Below are 18417 nucleotides of genomic sequence, written 5' to 3'. Positions count from 1 at the left end.
TTAAATGTATGTTTAGCCAGGTTGTTCGGTAAATGGAGGCTACATGTGTGTCGGGAGGTGTAAGAGGCTGTTCATTGTTCGAACATTGGTGGTGGACCGAGAGGTTCTTCCTCTTCCTTCCTCTCTCCGGCCAATAGTCCCCACCCAGCGCTCTGAGAGGGGGGTTGGCCTAGAGAAGGAACTGAAACTGAGGGGAGGAGCCAGTCGGCTTCGAGGCGAGCGAGCGAAGGAAAGGCAGTGGTGGATCTGCTGGGAGAGAAACTGAACCTGAGCGCGCCGAGTCTGCCATTTTTGGCAGTAACAGAAACTGCCTGCAGATAGAGTCTGCGATTTTGGCATTAAGTGAAACTGAGAGCGTCGAGTCGGGCGATCGACTTTGTGGAGGAGCAGTTTTGGCCGGTGGTGCCTCCTCGGGCACGGACCCAGCCTGCACAGCCCAACACCTCGATTTGGCCTTGTGTGGTGAACAGGCCAGGCCTGGAATTGTATACTGGACCTAGGGAGAAACCAGCTGAAACCCACCATCGATCTTTCGCTCTGGTGCAGTCGACCTCGCGGGTCTGAACGTGCCGAGGCTGTGTGCATGAGGGCTGCGACACATGGACAAGCACCATTTTGCCACGCGGCGTGCTCGAGCCTGGGTGCTCGAATCCGTGGACATCGGCTTGTCACGAGCCACATTCGTGCTTTTGACAATTTCCTCTCGTCCATGAAACATCACCAAGTACTCTGTGTCTTGACTGCATGCTGTCCGTGTCTTGTCTGCATGTTGTTTAAGGCTTATCTCATCAGGGTCCCCTTCGAAACCCGTAATCCGTAGCTCCCGAGTTAAGAACGGGTAATAGATTAATTATAACATTGTCGTGAATGCTTTGCTTGTGTTTTGTTTCCCCGATGTGTCCCCAATAAATCTGGCTGATTCGTATGAAGTTGCCGCTTTGAATTAATTCGTGCCGTGCTGAGGAACGATCCGCTTGATTTGGATATAAAAACCAAAATAGTTACAGACTGGCAGAATTCGCTCGGTATCTGACCAAACCAGTCTGTAACCGGGGTCTATTTCCCCAACTGGTAAGGTCCGGGGGTACGTTTGTATCGCGATTCGAGACGCGTGACCCGAGGCCTGTGCCGAACCAGCCGGCGTTATAACCCCGGAGACGGCGGTGGTTAGGGTGGCGTCGAATCTGTAACATTTGGCTGTCGAGAGTGGGGTGCGAAAACCCAAACTGGTTACGGACAGTGATTGACGCACTCGTCCGAATCCGCCACCGCTGAATCCTTAATTATATATATATATATATATATATATATATATATATATATATATATATATATATATATATATATATATATATATATATATATATATATATATACAGATCCCTTAAAAAAACCACAAATTTGTGTGGCAATTTCCCATGAATGTAGGAGCATCTCGCAAATTATAAACCGCAAATATGCAGAACACGTGAATGTTAGAACCACGAATGTCAGGGTTCGCGAGAAAAGAAAAAATATATATATATATATATATATATATATATATATATATATATATATATATATATATATATATATATATATATATACATATACATATATATGTGAAAAAGAGCACACTGACCCCATGACATGACACTGACATCATGTGCATAAGATATGTCGACACATCACCTCCAAACTCGGAGTAATCTGTGTGGCAATCAGGTATTTGCAGACTGAGATTTAAAACCACTATGGTCACAAATAAATGAAAGCAGAGTTATCGATCCAGATTTCGCTCTTGTTCGACACACACACATACACACATACACACACACACACACACACACACACACACACACACACACACACACACACATATAAGATCCACCCACATTTCTCACCTGTGAATATGGAGGGAATAAGCAATTACCTCTGACCAAATCAATTAAACCCAGGTGGCTCGGATTATATAAATAAATCGACTCCTCCCGTGCACTTCTATCAAAGACGCTGCATAAAGCAACCATGAAAGGCTGCCCAAGATAGGCTCTATGCTGTTTCAAACACTTCCCAGAGTTCCTCCACAGATGTAAAGACATTCACAAATAGTACACACATGAGAATCCCAATGCTACACACCCCCTCAGCTGCCGGACCAGTTTCATCACTTGTTGGCGATTCACCAATGACAGCACAGACAGAAATGCAGACCAATGAGGTTCCCAAGCATGTACCACTTGTAAACGTCAAAAGCAGTACCATGTGTAAACTGGTCTGCAAAACCGTTTTGGAGGAGAAAGTGTGATGGATGGACCAACAGATAGACAGAGACAATTACAATATTCCCTGTTTTTTCATTCATTTAGTTTTTTTAAGGCATGGAAATAAAGATTCTGATCAATGTGAACTAAAGATTGCTAAATGACAAGTTTTCAGGCACGATGGGCTGAATGGCCTCCACCTGCATCTAATTTCCTTGTAATTGGTTTCTTCTCCCAATCAAAACTGCATTAATAACATTCAAAGTTGTTAAAATTATAGAAAAACTGGTGGAGGCTTTTTCAAGTAAACTGTTGATACTCAAAACATCTATATATAATTTAACCCCTGAATGTATCTTAGCCTTTGCACAGCACTGTGCGTATATACACACAAAAGCACACACACACACACACACACACACACACACACACACACACACACACACACACACACACACACACACACACACACACACACACACACACACACACAAAGCCTGAAAAAGAAAGCACTGGCATTTCTTGGACCATTGCATTGCATTCTGAAAACGTTTTGAACAGCAAATAAAGTGTTTCTGCTGTTCTCTTTGCATCCTGTTTTTGTCTGTTACATCCTGATCTGTTCAGTGTACTAGCTCTTCCACGAGCCTCGACAATGTAAACCAAATAAAACTCAGCAAACTAAATGTAACGACGAATGAACAAGAGATCATGTTTAAAAAGAATGAAAAAAAAAGAGGAAAATGAAAACATGTCCAGAAGAGGCACCATCATGTGGTCTGTTTAATAACATCAAGTTATCGATTCACTATAGACTGGTCTGAGTTAGGTATGTGCACCTCCTTTTGCTGGAACATAGGTGATGCGGAAAGCATCGGAAATCAATCTCGGTGGAATCCACGTTACGGTGGCAGAAGTGTCTGTGATTTCACGGAAATCCAAACTGGGTGGAGCATCCACAACTGCAACATTCAAAAGCACGGTTAGAGTACAACACCCAATAATTACAGGAATTAAAACAAAAAAAATAACCCTCTTTGTTCACATGGTGGAAGAACCATCATAAATTACAGGACTTTTAACAAAAAATAATGTGTGTGTGTGTGTGTGTGTGTGTGTGTGTGTGTGTGTGTGTGTGTGTGTGTGTGTGTGTGTGTGTGTGTATGTGTGTGTGTGTGTGTGTGTGTGTGTGTATGTGTGTGTGTGTGTATGAATGAGGTTTACCCTTTAGCCATAGCTGTTCAGATATTGAGTCTCATTGTAGCCTTTGCCACATGATTTGGGAACAACAAGTGTTGCCTGTCACACAAATAGATTGTTATAAATTGAGATTTGTACTATAAAATACAAATTTTGTGCAGCCGGAAGAATTTGAGTTGCAGTTGGGAAGTAAAATCAGGAAAATTCAGTTCAACAAACCGAAGCACCACGTGGCATGACTGCCATTACAGTGGCTGATTGCTGCGACCCCTGTATGATTATTATTATTTTTTTAATCAGCCTTCTTCAAGGATATCCCAAACGATTTTCCTTGCACAGCTAAATGAACCATTGCTTTAGAAAGTTCTAAAGGACCCCAGCCACTGCAGAACTTGGTGAGATGGACCATGCTGATTATCCCCAATAAGGGTGAAATGTGCATGCATGCATTATCTGTCCATGGCAATTGAAGTGAAACCTTATCATGTGACCGTATGATCATGTGAAAGCTTAAAATGTTCATGTGATTGATCCAGTCACACCAAGCAAGGTCGACAATCAGATGAGGAATTTATGAAGCATGCTTTTCTAAACACATGATAGGTTTTCTCGATGAGATCCAATTACATCAAAAAATACACACCTGGCCATAATTCACGTACAACTGAAATCAAGCAAAGCACTAATCAATCCTGATTGTGAGGGTGGCATTTGTTCTTATCCCTTTAAATAAATTTTTATTCATGGACAATATGCTAACTAATCTTGGAGTTTGAAATAACAAAATGGTCACTGTATTTGTCCAATACATGCAATGACATTGCAAAGTGTTGCTTGAGCAGCAAAAAGGAATGGAGTTCTGAGCCTTCAAGAAAATTATCTTAGGTGTAAGATTCACGGGACATTGAAAGACGTGTTTGTAGAGAAATAGAAACAGCGGCTCCATGTCATCCATGAGGATGGGAGAGCCTGAACAAGAAGAAAACGACAACAGTAACAACGGAAGTAGCCTTTGATAGACATGCAGCCATTTCGCAATAAAATTAGCTTGGGTACAGGTGCACAAATTTAGTACATCAAGAACTTTCAAAGAAGACACAAGTTTAGCAATGCTATGCTGTCACACATCGATTTTGTTATACCTTCCAGTGAATACAATGTCATAACACAATCACTAGTACATGTTTTGCAGAAGCCAATGACAAAAAAAAAACGAGAGTGAAGTCAATAGCGCACCATTGCATATCCACACGCTTCCCACTTCAAGCAAAGTTGAAAGATGGCAAAATGTTACACCAGGAATAACCCAACATCAAATTTTTGAGTTGATTTTTTTTTTTTGCCCGTTTTGACCAGTGTGACCCTAAAGGCCCAGTCACACCTTGACGTTTTAGCCAACGTATGCCGATTTTTGAAATTTTTTTCTAAAACGCTGGCACACATCGAATACGTTATGGGTAAGTTTTGATAACATTGAGAGCACGCTGAAAAACACTGCCATACGTCGTTGTACATTGGCTTTAAACGTTGTACTTTTCGGTTGTCCTCAAATTTTTGCATGCTTGAAATTTCACGACGTATGCCGGCGTATGACTCACACGTTCCGCTACGCTGGCCACAAGTTGTATGCACGGTCTGCGATCGTTGACAGACGTCAACACATGCTACTTGTAAGTTAATCATAAGTCGAGACACGCCGAGGTAATGCTTAGCGTACCCGAAACTTGTTTCTAACCTATGATTAACGTGTTGTTGGCACGTTACGCGATCGTTGCCACACGTCGACAGACGTTACTTTTAAGTTACTCATAGGCTGAAAGACGTCGGTATAATGGATCGTCCTTGCGTCAGCGTCCACGGCCACGGCCAGGACACTTATTTGCAGCATTCTTCAAACTTTTCTTCGGCATGACGAGGATGTTCACACTTCGATGTCTAGCTTGGCTATGATTCCAATTGTCCATCGGCAGCGTCTATTTAAAATAGTCGAGTTTGAGCGTTTTAACACGTTCAGAAGAAACGCTTCAAATTTCCAAACCCCAGCGTCAAAAAACAAAGGCGAGTGACAGCAATTTAAATCGTTCATTGTAAACAATGAAAATAGTCGAGTGGTACCGTTTAAAAGTCGTTGAGTGTAAAAAAAATCCAATTGTTGAGCGTAAGCGTCTACTTTCAATAGTGGAGTTTGAGCGATTTAGCACGTTCAACAGAAACTATTGAAATTTCCGAGCACCAGCGTCAAAAAACAAAGGCGAGTGACAGCAATTTAAATCGTTCATTGTAAACAATGAAAATAGCTGAGTGGTACCCTTTAAAAGTCGTTGAGTGTAAAAAAAATCCGATTGTTGAGCGCAAGCGTCTACTTTCAATAGTGGAGATGCAGCCATTTAAATCGTTGAGTGGCAGCCTATGAATAGCAAACCCCACATCACCGGCAAAGATAAACTGCTGCACGATATGGATAAGTTAGGCTATCGTTGGGCATAGTTTGTGAACGCCGGCTACACGATAATTATTCGTTGGTATACCGTATCTATAAGTTATCAAAGCGCTCAATGCACATTATTAGTTCATTGTGCATTTGTCCAACCCGTTATGAATAGACCTAAATTGTAAAAACAAGCCATAGCTCATTGTTGAAAAAGCCCCATAAAAAATTAGCCGCGAAGAACTTCGAACAATGGTGCAAAGATGTCTCCTACCCGTGGACACGCGGACGCAAGGAGGATCCATCATAACCCACACCCTCCCCCTCACACTCACCTACTACTGTATACATGAACAAACTACTACTAATACTAATACTGATACTGATACTGATACTGTTACTGCTGACATGGACATCGAATCAAAAAGGACTCGAAAACACTGTTGGGTTCCCCTTTTATGAACACCATTTTTATATACCAATTCCCAAGATCGCTGGGAACACGTCTTTATATGGCAGTTGTAAGTTAGAAACACGTTCATTTATTTTTTTGTCGATCGGAAGACGTCATTGGAATACGTCTACATACGTCAATGTGTGTTGGGACTACGTAAAGAATTGGTTCAAAGCACGTCAAACATAAGTTAGAAATAAGTTTCGCGTAAAAAAGACATGACCGCGACGTGTTTCGACTTATGAGTAGCTTATAAGTAGCCTTTGTGGACGTGTGTAAGCGTCCGCATATCATGTGTACAACTTCTCCCCATCGCATGCGGAACGTGTTTCATACGACAAGTACGTTAACAAATTTTGAACATGTTTAAAATTTCTTGACGTACTCTACTTACTACGACGTATAATCGCATACTTTAGCGTTCTACTCACGTATACCAAACTTACTCATACCATATTTGACGTGCCCCAACGTTTTAGACACATGTTTTTTAGGTCGGCATACGCTGGCAAGATCGCCAAGGTGTGACCGCGATGTTGACACTTCCATTTCTACGGCAGTTATGATTCGAATCGTTGTGAGTCAGCCTTTTAATAGGCTACGTCACGACATCGTCGGCGATGCGTGCAACGCGCTATGCCTAAGTTAGACTATCGTTGGGCATCGGTTGTGTAGGCCGACAACAGGTTCAGCATTCGTTGGTAGAAGTTATCTATAACACAACGAAACGTTCTGTGTCCGTTACTAATGCATTGGACATAAGACCAAGTCGCTATGAATACGTCCGAATCTTTAAAAAAAAACATCAAAAGTTCAACGTAAGCCAGCGTTTTACATACATTTTAATACGTTGCCATCGCTGGCTGAAACGTCAAGGTGTGACTGGGCCTTAAGTCCCAACCCCTGGGGAATGAACTGGATTTAAAATCAAAAAACTGGATTCGAGTGCTCCCAATGTTGATTGATCATGCAGTTTAATTTCTTTAAATGTTGAAAAATGTTCTGTAATTGCATGTTTTTTTTGAATTTGACCCTTTTGACCGGAAGCACACATTTGTTGCCCCAGGGGGCAGGACCAAAAATTATACTGCTCTTGCACCTTCTTGTCAAATGGTGATCATAACTCTGAGGTTGGTGAATTTCTGCACAAGCGTTTAGGAGGATGGACAGACAGATGGAGCCGATTAAAATATCTCCCCGGTATTATTTTTTTTTCTTTTGAAAAAGCATGGGGATAATGAGATGCCTCGAAGTGTACTTGATTTTCAAAAAAAAAAAAAGGATGAAATTACGGAAGTGGCGAATCCCCACCGACCTTCAAGACCACAATCTTCTGCGGCAACACTCTTAAAGCATTCTTTAGGCCGAAGTCACATTTGCCACGGTGGCCGTGGGGTCTCGAAAATGTACGGCCACTAGCAATTATCCGGCGACCGCAGTATTTCCACGGTCACACAATGTAGCAGTCACATATGTTTTTATTTTTGGGTAGCCGCACAGCGTATTTAGAAATCGTGGAGACCGAAAACGTGGGGTTGCCGTACGGTCTTTGATTTGATGTCGAACGGTGACCTTAAGGGGGCCCTGCGGCGGCCATAGAATTTTCAAGGCAGACGCAAGGTAGCCTCAAGGTGACCGCAGGGGGGCCCTAAGGCGAACGTGTGGCCAGACGGATGGTAACGAATGGGTTAATTGTTTTGTTTGTTTTTTTAACCAGTTTTTTTTTTTTTCGGCTTGTCGAATTGCTACGGCGAACGTAGAATGAAAAAAGTTATAACTCCGTGTTATAATTCCACGGCGACCCCTACGGCCTGTAAAAGATAGCCAAACGGCGTAGGGCCACCCTGAGGCCACCGCAGAAACTCTGCGGCCGCCGCACGTTTCTGTCAATTCAGAGGGCGTACAGCCGCGTATAATAAATGTGACTTAGGCCTTAATCGGAACCACAAATGCAACTCACGAGGTTTCGATTTGAAGGGAGAAATGTCATATCACTGTGTTCAATTATAGAATTCGGTATGCAGCTATTGAGGTCTTCATCCTTGTGAATGAAGTTCATGATCAATATACCCAGTGAACTATCTAAAAGATGGAGAGAGCTTCCATACTTGTTTGACAATTACTTTGATTTTACATGGATGTGAAGGAATGGTGCCAAGGCCTTCTCGGACAACAAACTCTCTTACATGGATCCTCAGATTAGCACCCGAGAATCAACACCAGCAGAAGCAAATAAAATGGAAAGCGTGCAGCACCAATCAACCGTGAGAAGAGTAATGGAGCCACACAATCACAATGACAAATATACAACAAGGGTGCTTCGCTTCTCAGCTTGGGAGTGACGGGTGATGGCGAAGAATCTGATCCTACCTCTCCACCACTCAGCTCAAAAACGAAGCCACCATCAGCTATAATCATCCATTAGGTGAGGAGTTAGCGGAAGGGGTAAAGGAAGAGAGAGAGAAACGAGGATAGATGTAACTGTGAGGTGCAATGGTGTCTTTTCAGGATCTAGGGAGATATAGTATTATTATCCAGGGAGATCCTTTCTATCCCAGGGCTTATGACACTGGGATCCCAGGTTCAAATCCAAAATACTGTGATTTGTGTATTATCGACTGAGTTCTTCATAATTCGTGTAAATACACCGTCTACCTATTGTTTTTGTTTCATTGAAGATTGTTAGCGAATACATGTTGGACGAGGGTTCAATTCTGAATTCAGCCGACGAGTTGCATCATTACTATGTCACTGATGCAGTGCCCCTGCACTTTCTGTCAGGAATGGGGGATTTTCATTCAGCGTGATTGTGATAATTCGCCCCCTCTTCGTGAAGGACACCATGATATCTTTAATGTGGACCAATTAATGTCAGTAGACAGGACGCCCAGTTTAATGTCCATCCAAGGGACAGCGCACACAATGTTCCCTCATCGTGAAACACAAGGATTCCAACCAAGGCTAGACAGATCAGGGCAAGTGCACCGACCACAAGGCTTTCTTGACAGCCAAAACAAATGTGTAGTAAAAGGACTTCAGTATTTAAATCACTGGAATGATCTGTAAGTCATGAAAATGACAAAGATGTTATCGCATTTGTCATGAAATTGGTGAAACCACAACTTACTGGTGCTTCCGGTGACATTAGCGGGAAGGCTTTGATGTGAACCCCTCTCGGCATGCAGGCCGATCAAATAATTTGTGCCTGGTTCTAGATTGCTGAGCTCAGAGGTGGTGGCATCTCCAGGTAGAATCAGTTCGTTTTGAAGTCCCCCTGTCGAGGGCCAGTACACGAGCACGTACTTAGTGGGTTTTACCCTGCCCGGTCTCCAGGAAAGTTCCATTGTCGATGACGTAGCTCCAGTTACAGCCAGATCCTGAGGTCCATCGATACCTGTGAGGAATACACGAGATGAGGTAAGAAGAGGGCCCTGGTCTGCACATCCATGCCCACATCCAGATCATTATTCCCTCTTACATGAGTCTAGGGAGGCGGAACGCCAATTCATGCGCATGCCCCGCCCAATGATGCATACATTCTCGAAGTTTCCAGGCCAGCTTGATAAAAGAGTGAATCCCGGAGCATTTGCTCTATTTCAACGGGCACTCGACAATCTATCAACGGGTGCTGGACACCCTTTCAATGGGTGCCGGACACTCTGTTCCCTGAGACATGATGTCGTTTGTTCTGTTCTTTTTGATGGGTGCTGGACATCCTTTCTTTCTTCGGGGTCAGACACGCTCACTCTATCCTGTCATTGGACCACTACATTGCTCGCTCTGCGGAAGTCGCGCTGCTGGTTATTGGCACTTTCGCCCCTTTGGTTTTTACCTAATGAACTGTCATCATGAGTGAGGAGCTGAGGCTGCGAGGGGGCGGATGGAGCCAAGCTGATTAATAGGACCGAAACCAAGCTGCACTACAGAAATATCTCGTAGGATCTCACACTTCGGCTATTCCCCCACACATCTTTTTCTCCTGCGCCTTTCTCAATTTCCCTTTTCAAATACACTTGCAACACACACACACACACACACATACACACACACACACACACACACACACACACACACACACACACACCTCACAGTCTTTCTTCCCACTTCTCTCCCTCAGCGTTGAATAGCGAGTGCATCTCTGCCCCACCCGGTGGGCTGAGGCTGTAATTCCTCACTCCCTCTACCCCCCTTTTTCCCCTCGGTTGTAAATGCTGGGCCCATGTTCTGTGTTAGTGGTCGGTAAGGCGCTTGTTAAGTTTGCTCTGTGTCTCTTTTCTCTTTCTCTGATCTTATTGCTGTACAAATTGCTTGACCCTCATTTCTCCCTATGTCATTAAAATCCTTACGCTCTCTCCCCCTCCCCCTTTTTTTCCCTGCTCCCCACTTGTGTAAATAAACCTGTTCTTATTGAATCTATTTCTGATCTATCCGTGTCCATTTTTGCCACCATTGGTCTAGCACTGTCTGCACGTAGATAACTTGGGAGGTTGAGATTCCCGATGGTTAGGTTTGCAAGGTCCGGCGTGTGCTAGCAGTACAGCTCGGCCGCATTCAAGATCACCAGAGAAGGTAAGCAGCACATTTGCCGAGGGGACGTTCCCTGGTCGGGGGGCCACTGGACCCCCAGTTAAACGTTTGTTAGACGGACAGACACTGGAACTCGTGATCGCTCGATTGGCATTCGTAGTTGCGTCGTAGTTGTGTCGCAACCCACCGTGGAGTAAAGTTATTTGCTCACGGTGGCCTCAAGTCTGAGTGAGAGAGAGAGCAACCAGGGATTTCCCCCCTTGTAGTTGGCTCGAGCCCCGATACCGTAACAATATCTATCAAGATATCTCAAAAAGTTGTGAACGAGTCATGACAAAACTGAGTGGATGAGTTGGTTAGGTGACATAAATGAGGGGATGAGATTTTGATTCAGATCCAGCCCATCAGTGGGATGAAAAATGTAAATTGTTCAGCCTGGTGGAGGTCTGCACTCTACCGACTACCGTTCTACTTTGTTCCGTTTCACCAAGTGTCGCTAAATGAGTGATTTTTCATTTATCTGATTGTTTATTTGTGTGCAGGATATCTCAAAATGTTGTGGAAGAATTCAGACAAAACTTGGTGGAGAGGTTGTGTTTCTGGCAAAGGAAGAATTGACTCAATTCTGGTGAAGATCTGAATGCAGATCTGGATGCGAGAATTGTATTAGTTATTCTTCACCATTAAGTGATAGGGCTAAAATGATACATAAAGCATGACATCTCAAATAGTTATTGATGGAATCGGACAAAACTTGGTGGATGAGTTGGTGAGGTGACAAGAACAAGTCGATTAAATTTTAGTTCCGGTCTGAATCCAGATCCGGCCTCGAAGTGGGATACAAAACGTAAACTAATCAGCCTGGTGGAGGTATGCACTCTACCGAGTGGCCGTTGTTGCAATGTATGCAATCCTGTTTCTTAATTTTGAAATGTAATATTTCTTAAGTTTTAATCCCTCTGTAAATGTAGTATGACATGCAATGTTAATTTAGCAGGATTAAAAAGACAAAAACTTTAAAAGTGCGTTTTTGGTGTCATATGTTGGGAGCAACCCTGTATGACTTAAAACGATGTTTCAACAATGAATCACAAGTCATCGAATGCAGGTACCAGATGAGAAATTATTTTGTAGATTGTTATACCACGTTATGTGATCATAAAAATATTGTTTAAAGCACTGGATTGAACTGTAAGTAATGTGAATGACAAAGATTTATATCATTAGTTGTGAAGTAGTGAAGCCACAACTTACTGGTGCTTCCGGTGACATTAGCGGGAAGGCTTTGATGTGAACCCCTCTCGGCATGCAGGCCCATCAAATAATTAGTGCCTGGTTCAAGATTCCTGAGCTCAGAGGTGGTGGCATCTCCAGGTAGAATCAGTTCGTTTTGAACTCCTCCTGTAGAGGGCCAGTACACGAGTACATACTTGGTGGGTTTTACCCTGCCCGGTCTCCAGGAGAGTTCCATTGTAGATGACGTAGCTCCCGTTACAGCCAGGTCCTGAGGTCCATCAATACCTGGAAGAAATACATGAGATATGAAGGTAAGAAGGAGGGCCCAGGTCTGCACACCCATGGCCATATTCTGTCAAAAAGGTATCAGTTCGCAAATGACAAGTCATGAACATTTCCTCTGCTGAGAAAGAACCCTGGACAGGTTGACACTCCGTTTGGGCACAAATTTGAAATTTTGCGAGGGTGCTGGCAATTGTTCGTCCACTCCTCATGAAGGACAACATGGGATCTTTAACGTCCCCCGAATAATGTTGGCAGATGGGACGCCCATCTCACGTCCTTCCGAGGGACAGCACACACGTTGAATCAGCCTGCCTGTGAAACACTGGAATGATAGTTTAAAGCTTGGCCGCAATTCAAACCCAGGCTACACAGATCAGAGGCAAGTGTGTACATCTCGATGCTCGCCTGCCAGCCACGGTAAAGGTGAGTGTTGTAGTGAAAGGACGATGGGTGCATATATTTATTACCTCCACCCACCGAAGGTGGACGGAGGTTATGTTTTCATCCTTGTCTGCCTGTCTGCAGGATATCTCAAAAGGTTGTGGACGGATTTGCACAAAACTTGGTGGACAGGTTGTGTGTGACGAGGAAGAATTGATTCACTTTTAGTGAAGATCCGAATTCAGATTCAGATCCGAAAATGTTTAAGCGATTCTTCACCATTGAGAAATGGGGCTAAAACAGATATACGTGTGACACGATATCTCGAATAATTATTGTTGGATTCAGACAAAACTTGGTGGATGAGTTGGTTTGGTGACAAGAACAAGTTGATTAAATTTTAGTTCAGGTCCGAATCCAGATCCGGCCTATCAATGGGATACAAACGGTAAACCAATCAGCCTGGCAGAGATATGAGCTCGATCGAGTGCCATTCTTGGTTTTGAAAGGTCATCTTTCTTAAACTTTAATCTCTCTGTAAATGTAATATGATTGGTAAAATTTATCGAGCAGGGTTTAAAAAAAAATTAAAAAGTGGATTTTTGGTGTCATAATATTATTGCGGTTGTGGAAATTCACAAAACATCATACAGGTTCCCCGGAGATCAGTTATTTCGATAAATGTGTGTTTCAGGTTAGAATCCCCACCGATGTGTAAAGGGATTTGTTCGTGTGCCGGGCTGTGAATCTTTGAGGTAGCCATTATTCTTTTTCTTTCTTTTATTTCAAAACATCGCAACACCGTCATCGCCTCGACAAACAACGTCATCTCTGCAAAACCGTCATCTCCTCGAAAAACAACTCCATTTCCGCAACACCATCATCTCCTCGACAAACAATACCACCAGGCGCCCCGGCGAACTGCCGCAGCACGTGCCAATTTGCATATTCTGATCACAGGAGGGCTTTCCCCAAAACAAACAAGTGACGTCGAACATGGGGTTTCCAGCGAGGCATTCGAGGGGTGAGAGGTCGGAGGTGAAGAGTGGGCGGAGCCCGGCCTCAGGTGAGATTTTGAGGGGCGGCTCGCCAAGCCCTATAAAAGGGCGGAGCCCCATGAAGTCTCGGGTATTTAACCAGTGCAAGTTGCGGCTTCGGAAGTCAGTGCCAGTCGGGAGGAGAAGCCAAAGTGCCAGCTGCAGTGGAGTCCAGCGAGTCATCAGAGCCGGACCACCGAGGAGAGCCAGCGACAGTGGCGGAGCTTGGTGGTCTGGGCAAACGGCCCTGACGGCGGTCGAGCAGCGGCGCTGAGGTAGTGGACGGGTCATTAAAGAGCATCAACTCTGAAAGAGCCAAGGACCCGTTCACTCCTCCAAAAGCATCGCCGGCCGGGCCCGACAAAAGGCTGTGACGAGAGCCGGACCACCAAGGAGAACCAAGCAGCCACTCAAGCTGCTCGCCCAGCTGCTCAAGCCACCCGGTTGCTCAAGCGACTGTCGAGTTGCGACACGAGGGCCAAGCAGAGACACCAGGGGTCACCGACCCGAAGACCTTCGAGCCGTCACAAGGGGCGGCCAGGTAACCTGCCCGGCCTCTTGCGAGCCTTCGGTCATCCAGGCTCCGAGTGCGAATAAAGGCTCACGGGCCCATTTCTTTTCTGGGTTTTTGTGTGAAAGTCTGTTTCTGTGGCACCTTGTCTTCTGAAGTAGAAATGATTTAAGTGCATGCCTGTACGTAAGTGAATAGACATTGGCTGTAGGCTTTGCTCGTGTCATGTCCCCTTCCCTCATTGATTGCTTGCTTGTTTAATAAATGCCCTGTTGTTTGAATGTAAACTGCTCGTTGCGTCCATTTCCTCCCATTGACTTCCACGGCGCGTTCGGGAAAATAACAGGCTGTTAAAGCCAATAAAATTGGTCATTTGGTCCGATGGAACTTGGTGATAACCGCTCGGTTCACGCACGGTGCGAGTATGGTACAGCTCGCCCCGCTCAATGTCCGTCGAGGTATAAATTCTCGGTAATTGGGTCTGCGCGGATAATTAGGTATATCGAGATTCGGTGATTAACCCTGTACTACATGGACAGAATATTGTTAATTTATGGTGCGTTAAGGCACCCATAGCAGGTTTCTGGAGTTCTTTGGAAGCTACGACTGAATTTCGGTTTTCGGAGGACGCGCGACTGCGTTTGGGCCGAAAGCGGTCGTGCGTGGCAGTCGAACCAGTGGAGTTCGTAACAATATGTTGGGAGCAGCCCTGTATGACTTAAAACGATGTTTCAGCAATGAATCACAAGTCATCAAATGCAGGTACCAGTTGAAAAAATGATTTTGTAGATTGTTTTACCACGTGATGTGATCATAAAAAATATTGTTTAATGCACTGGATTGAACTGTAAGTTATGTGAATGAAAAAGATCGTATCCCATTCGTTGTGAAGTAGTGAAGCCACAACTTACTGGTGCTTCCGGTGACATTAGCGGGAAGGCTTTGATGTGAACCCCTCTCTGCATGCAGGCCGATCAAATAATTAGTGCCTGGTTCTAGATTGCTGAGCTCAGAGGTGGTGGCATCTCCAGGTAGAATCAGTTCGTTTTGAACTCCTCCTGTAGAGGGCCAGTACACGAGTACATACTTGGTGGGTTTTACCCTGCCCGGTCTCCAGGAGAGTTCCATTGTAGATGACGTAGCTCCCGTTACAGCCAGATCCTGAGGTCCATCAATACCTGGAAGAAATACATGAGATACGAAGGTAAGAAGGAGGGCCCAGGTCTGCACACCCATGGCCATATTCTGTCAAAAAGGTATCAGTTCGCAAATGACAAGTCATGAACATTTCCTCTGCTGAGAAAGAACCCTGGACAGGTTGACACTCCGTTTGGGCACAAATTTGAAATTTTGCGGGGGTGCTGGCAATAGCTCGTCCACTCCTCATGAAGGACACCATGGGATCTTTAACGTCCCCCGAATAATGTTGGCAGATGGGACGCCCATCTAACGTCCTTCCGAGGGACAGCACACACGTTGAATCAGCCTGCCTGTGAAACACTGGAATGATAGTTTAAAGCTTGGCCGCAATTCAAACCCAGGCTACACAGATCAGAGGCAAGTATGTACATCTCAATGCTCGCCTGCCAGCCACGGTAAAGGTGAGTGTTGTAGTGAAAGGACGATGGGTGCATATATTTATTACCTCCACCCACCGAAGGTGGACGGAGGTGATGTTTTCATCCTTGTCTGCCTGTCTGCAGGATATCTCAAAAGGTTGTGGACGGATTTGCACAAAACTTGGTGGACAGGTTGTGTGTGACGAGGAAGAATTGATTCACTTTTAGTGAAGATCCAAAAATGTTTAAGCGATTCTTCACCATTGAGACATGGGGCTAAAACAGATATACGTGTGACACGATATCTCGAATAATTATTGTTGGATTCAGACAAAACTTGGTGGATGAGTTGGTTTGGTAACAAGAACAAGTTGATTAAATTTTAGTTCAGGTCCGAATCCAGATCCGGCCTGTCAATGGGATACAAAAGGTAAACCAATCAGCCTGGCAGAGATATGAGCTCAATCGAGTGCCATTCTTGGTTTTGAATTGTAATCTTTCTTAAACTTTAATCTCTCTGTAAAAATTTATCGAGCAGGGTTTAAAAAAAAACAAGGACAAATGTGTCCAAGAGCCGCGTCCTAAAGGTTTTGGAAGAAGGAGAAGAAGAAGAAGAAGAAGAAGAAGAAGGAGAAGAAGAAGAAGAAGAAGAAGGAGAAGGAGAAGAAGAAGAAGAAGAAGAAGAAGAAGAAGAAGAACAAGAAGAAGAAGAAGAAGAAGAAGAAGAAGAAGAAGAAGAAGAAGAAGAAGAAGAAGAAGAAGAAGAAGAAGAAGAAGAAGAAGAAGAAGAAGAAGAAGAAGAAGAAGAAGAAGAAGAAGAAGAAGAAGAAGAAGAAGAAGAAGAAGAAGAAGAAGAAGAAGAAGAAGAAGAAGAAGAAGAAGAAGAAGAAGAAGAAGAAGAAGAAGAAGAAGAAGAAGAAGAAGAAGAAGAAGAAGAAGAAGAAGAAGAAGAAGAAGAAGAAGAAGAAGAAGAAGAAGAAGAAGAAGAAGAAGAAGAAGAAGAAGAAGAAGAAGAAGAAGAAGAAGAAGAAGAAGAAGAAGAAGAAGAAGAAGAAGAAGAAGAAGAAGAAGAAGAAGAAGAAGAAGAAGAAGAAGAAGAAGAAGAAGAAGAAGAAGAAGAAGAAGAAGAAGAAGAAGAAGAAGAAGAAGAAGAAGAAGAAGAAGAAGAAGAAGAAGAAGAAGAAGAAGAAGAAGAAGAAGAAGAAGAAGAAGAAGAAGAAGAAGAAGAAGAAGAAGAAGAAGAAGAAGAAGAAGAAGAAGAAGAAGAAGAAGAAGAAGAAGAAGAAGAAGAAGAAGAAGAAGAAGAAGAAGAAGAAGAAGAAGAAGAAGAAGAAGAAGAAGAAGAAGAAGAAGAAGAAGAAGAAGAAGAAGAAGAAGAAGAAGAAGAAGAAGAAGAAGAAGAAGAAGAAGAAGAAGAAGAAGAAGAAGAAGAAGAAGAAGAAGAAGAAGAAGAAGAAGAAGAAGAAGAAGAAGAAGAAGAAGAAGAAGAAGAAGAAGAAGAAGAAGAAGAAGAAGAAGAAGAAGAAGAAGAAGAAGAAGAAGAAGAAGAAGAAGAAGAAGAAGAAGAAGAAGAAGAAGAAGAAGAAGAAGAAGAAGAAGAAGAAGAAGAAGAAGAAGAAGAAGAAGAAGAAGAAGAAGAAGAAGAAGAAGAAGAAGAAGAAGAAGAAGAAGAAGAAGAAGAAGAAGAAGAAGAAGAAGAAGAAGAAGAAGAAGAAGAAGAAGAAGAAGAAGAAGAAGAAGAAGAAGAAGAAGAAGAAGAAGAAGAAGAAGAAGAAGAAGTAGAAGAAGAAGAAGAAGAAGAAGAAGAAGAAGAAGAAGAAGAAGAAGAAGAAGAAGAAGAAGAAGAAGAAGAAGAAGAAGGAGAAGAAGAAGGAGAAGAAGGAGAAGAAGGAGAAGAAGGAGAAGAAGGAGAAGAAGGAGAAGAAGGAGAAGAAGGAGAAGAAGAAGGAGAAGAAGGAGAAGGAGAAGGAGAAGGAGAAGGAGAAGGAGAAGAAGCTCTCTGAGAGCCAGCGTTTGCAACGCGACGTGGCTAAAAATTCATTACAGAAAGTCGAAACATCAGCATTTTGATCACAATAACAACAACTTCCAATATTTCATCACGTGCCTTGATGGAGCCAATAGCGAGACCCGTCACGGAGGCTCCTCGTTCATGACGAGAAAATAGTGTATTTATGAAATTACAACACATTAAATGGAATAATCTTTAAATAGTAACGTGAACTTTTCGAAACTTGAAAGCAAATGTCAGCATATATTTAAAAGTTGATGATAGACGCTTTCAAAAGGCACCCTCAATGCGAGGATGTGTACAGGTGTTTAGTATTGAAGGAGATCCGGATCCTGTATATAAAAGAGCCGCGTCCTAAAGGTTTTGTCTTCACCAGAAGAAGATAGAAGAAGAACAAGATAGAAGAAGAACAATGTGGAGCTCTCTTAGAGCCAGCGTTCACTACGTGAGACGTGGCTAACAAGAAGAAGAAGAAGAAGAAGAAGAAGAAGTAAGAACAAGAAGAAGAAGAAGAACGTGGAGCTCTCTTAGAGCCAGCCTTC

General features: G+C 43.5%; 1 protein-coding gene across 8 annotated transcripts in view; it reads right to left on the bottom strand.

Annotated features, from left to right (window-relative positions):
• The window catches only part of LOC147012777 (tenascin-N-like), a 342994-nt gene that overhangs the window by 183019 nt on the left and 141558 nt on the right, over positions 1-18417 (bottom strand). For all 8 annotated transcript variants that reach the window (XM_085853955.1, XM_085853961.1, XM_085853957.1 and 5 more), the window contains exons 11-14: positions 15217-15483; positions 12110-12376; positions 9456-9722; positions 3086-3208 (exon numbers count right to left, since the gene is read on the bottom strand). In XM_085853955.1, the coding sequence (XP_085710081.1) occupies positions 3086-3208; positions 9456-9722; positions 12110-12376; positions 15217-15483 (924 nt within the window). The remainder of the gene's footprint in view (positions 1-3085; positions 3209-9455; positions 9723-12109; positions 12377-15216; positions 15484-18417) is intronic.

The sequence above is a fragment of the Eptatretus burgeri genome, chromosome 14, assembly GCF_056783735.1.
Source record: "Eptatretus burgeri isolate ZD-2024b chromosome 14, Ebu_testis_v1, whole genome shotgun sequence".
Taxonomy (NCBI): Eukaryota; Metazoa; Chordata; class Myxini; order Myxiniformes; family Myxinidae; genus Eptatretus; species Eptatretus burgeri.
The sequence above is the reverse complement of the archived record's forward strand: the minus strand, read 5'-3'. Positions and strand labels throughout refer to the sequence as shown.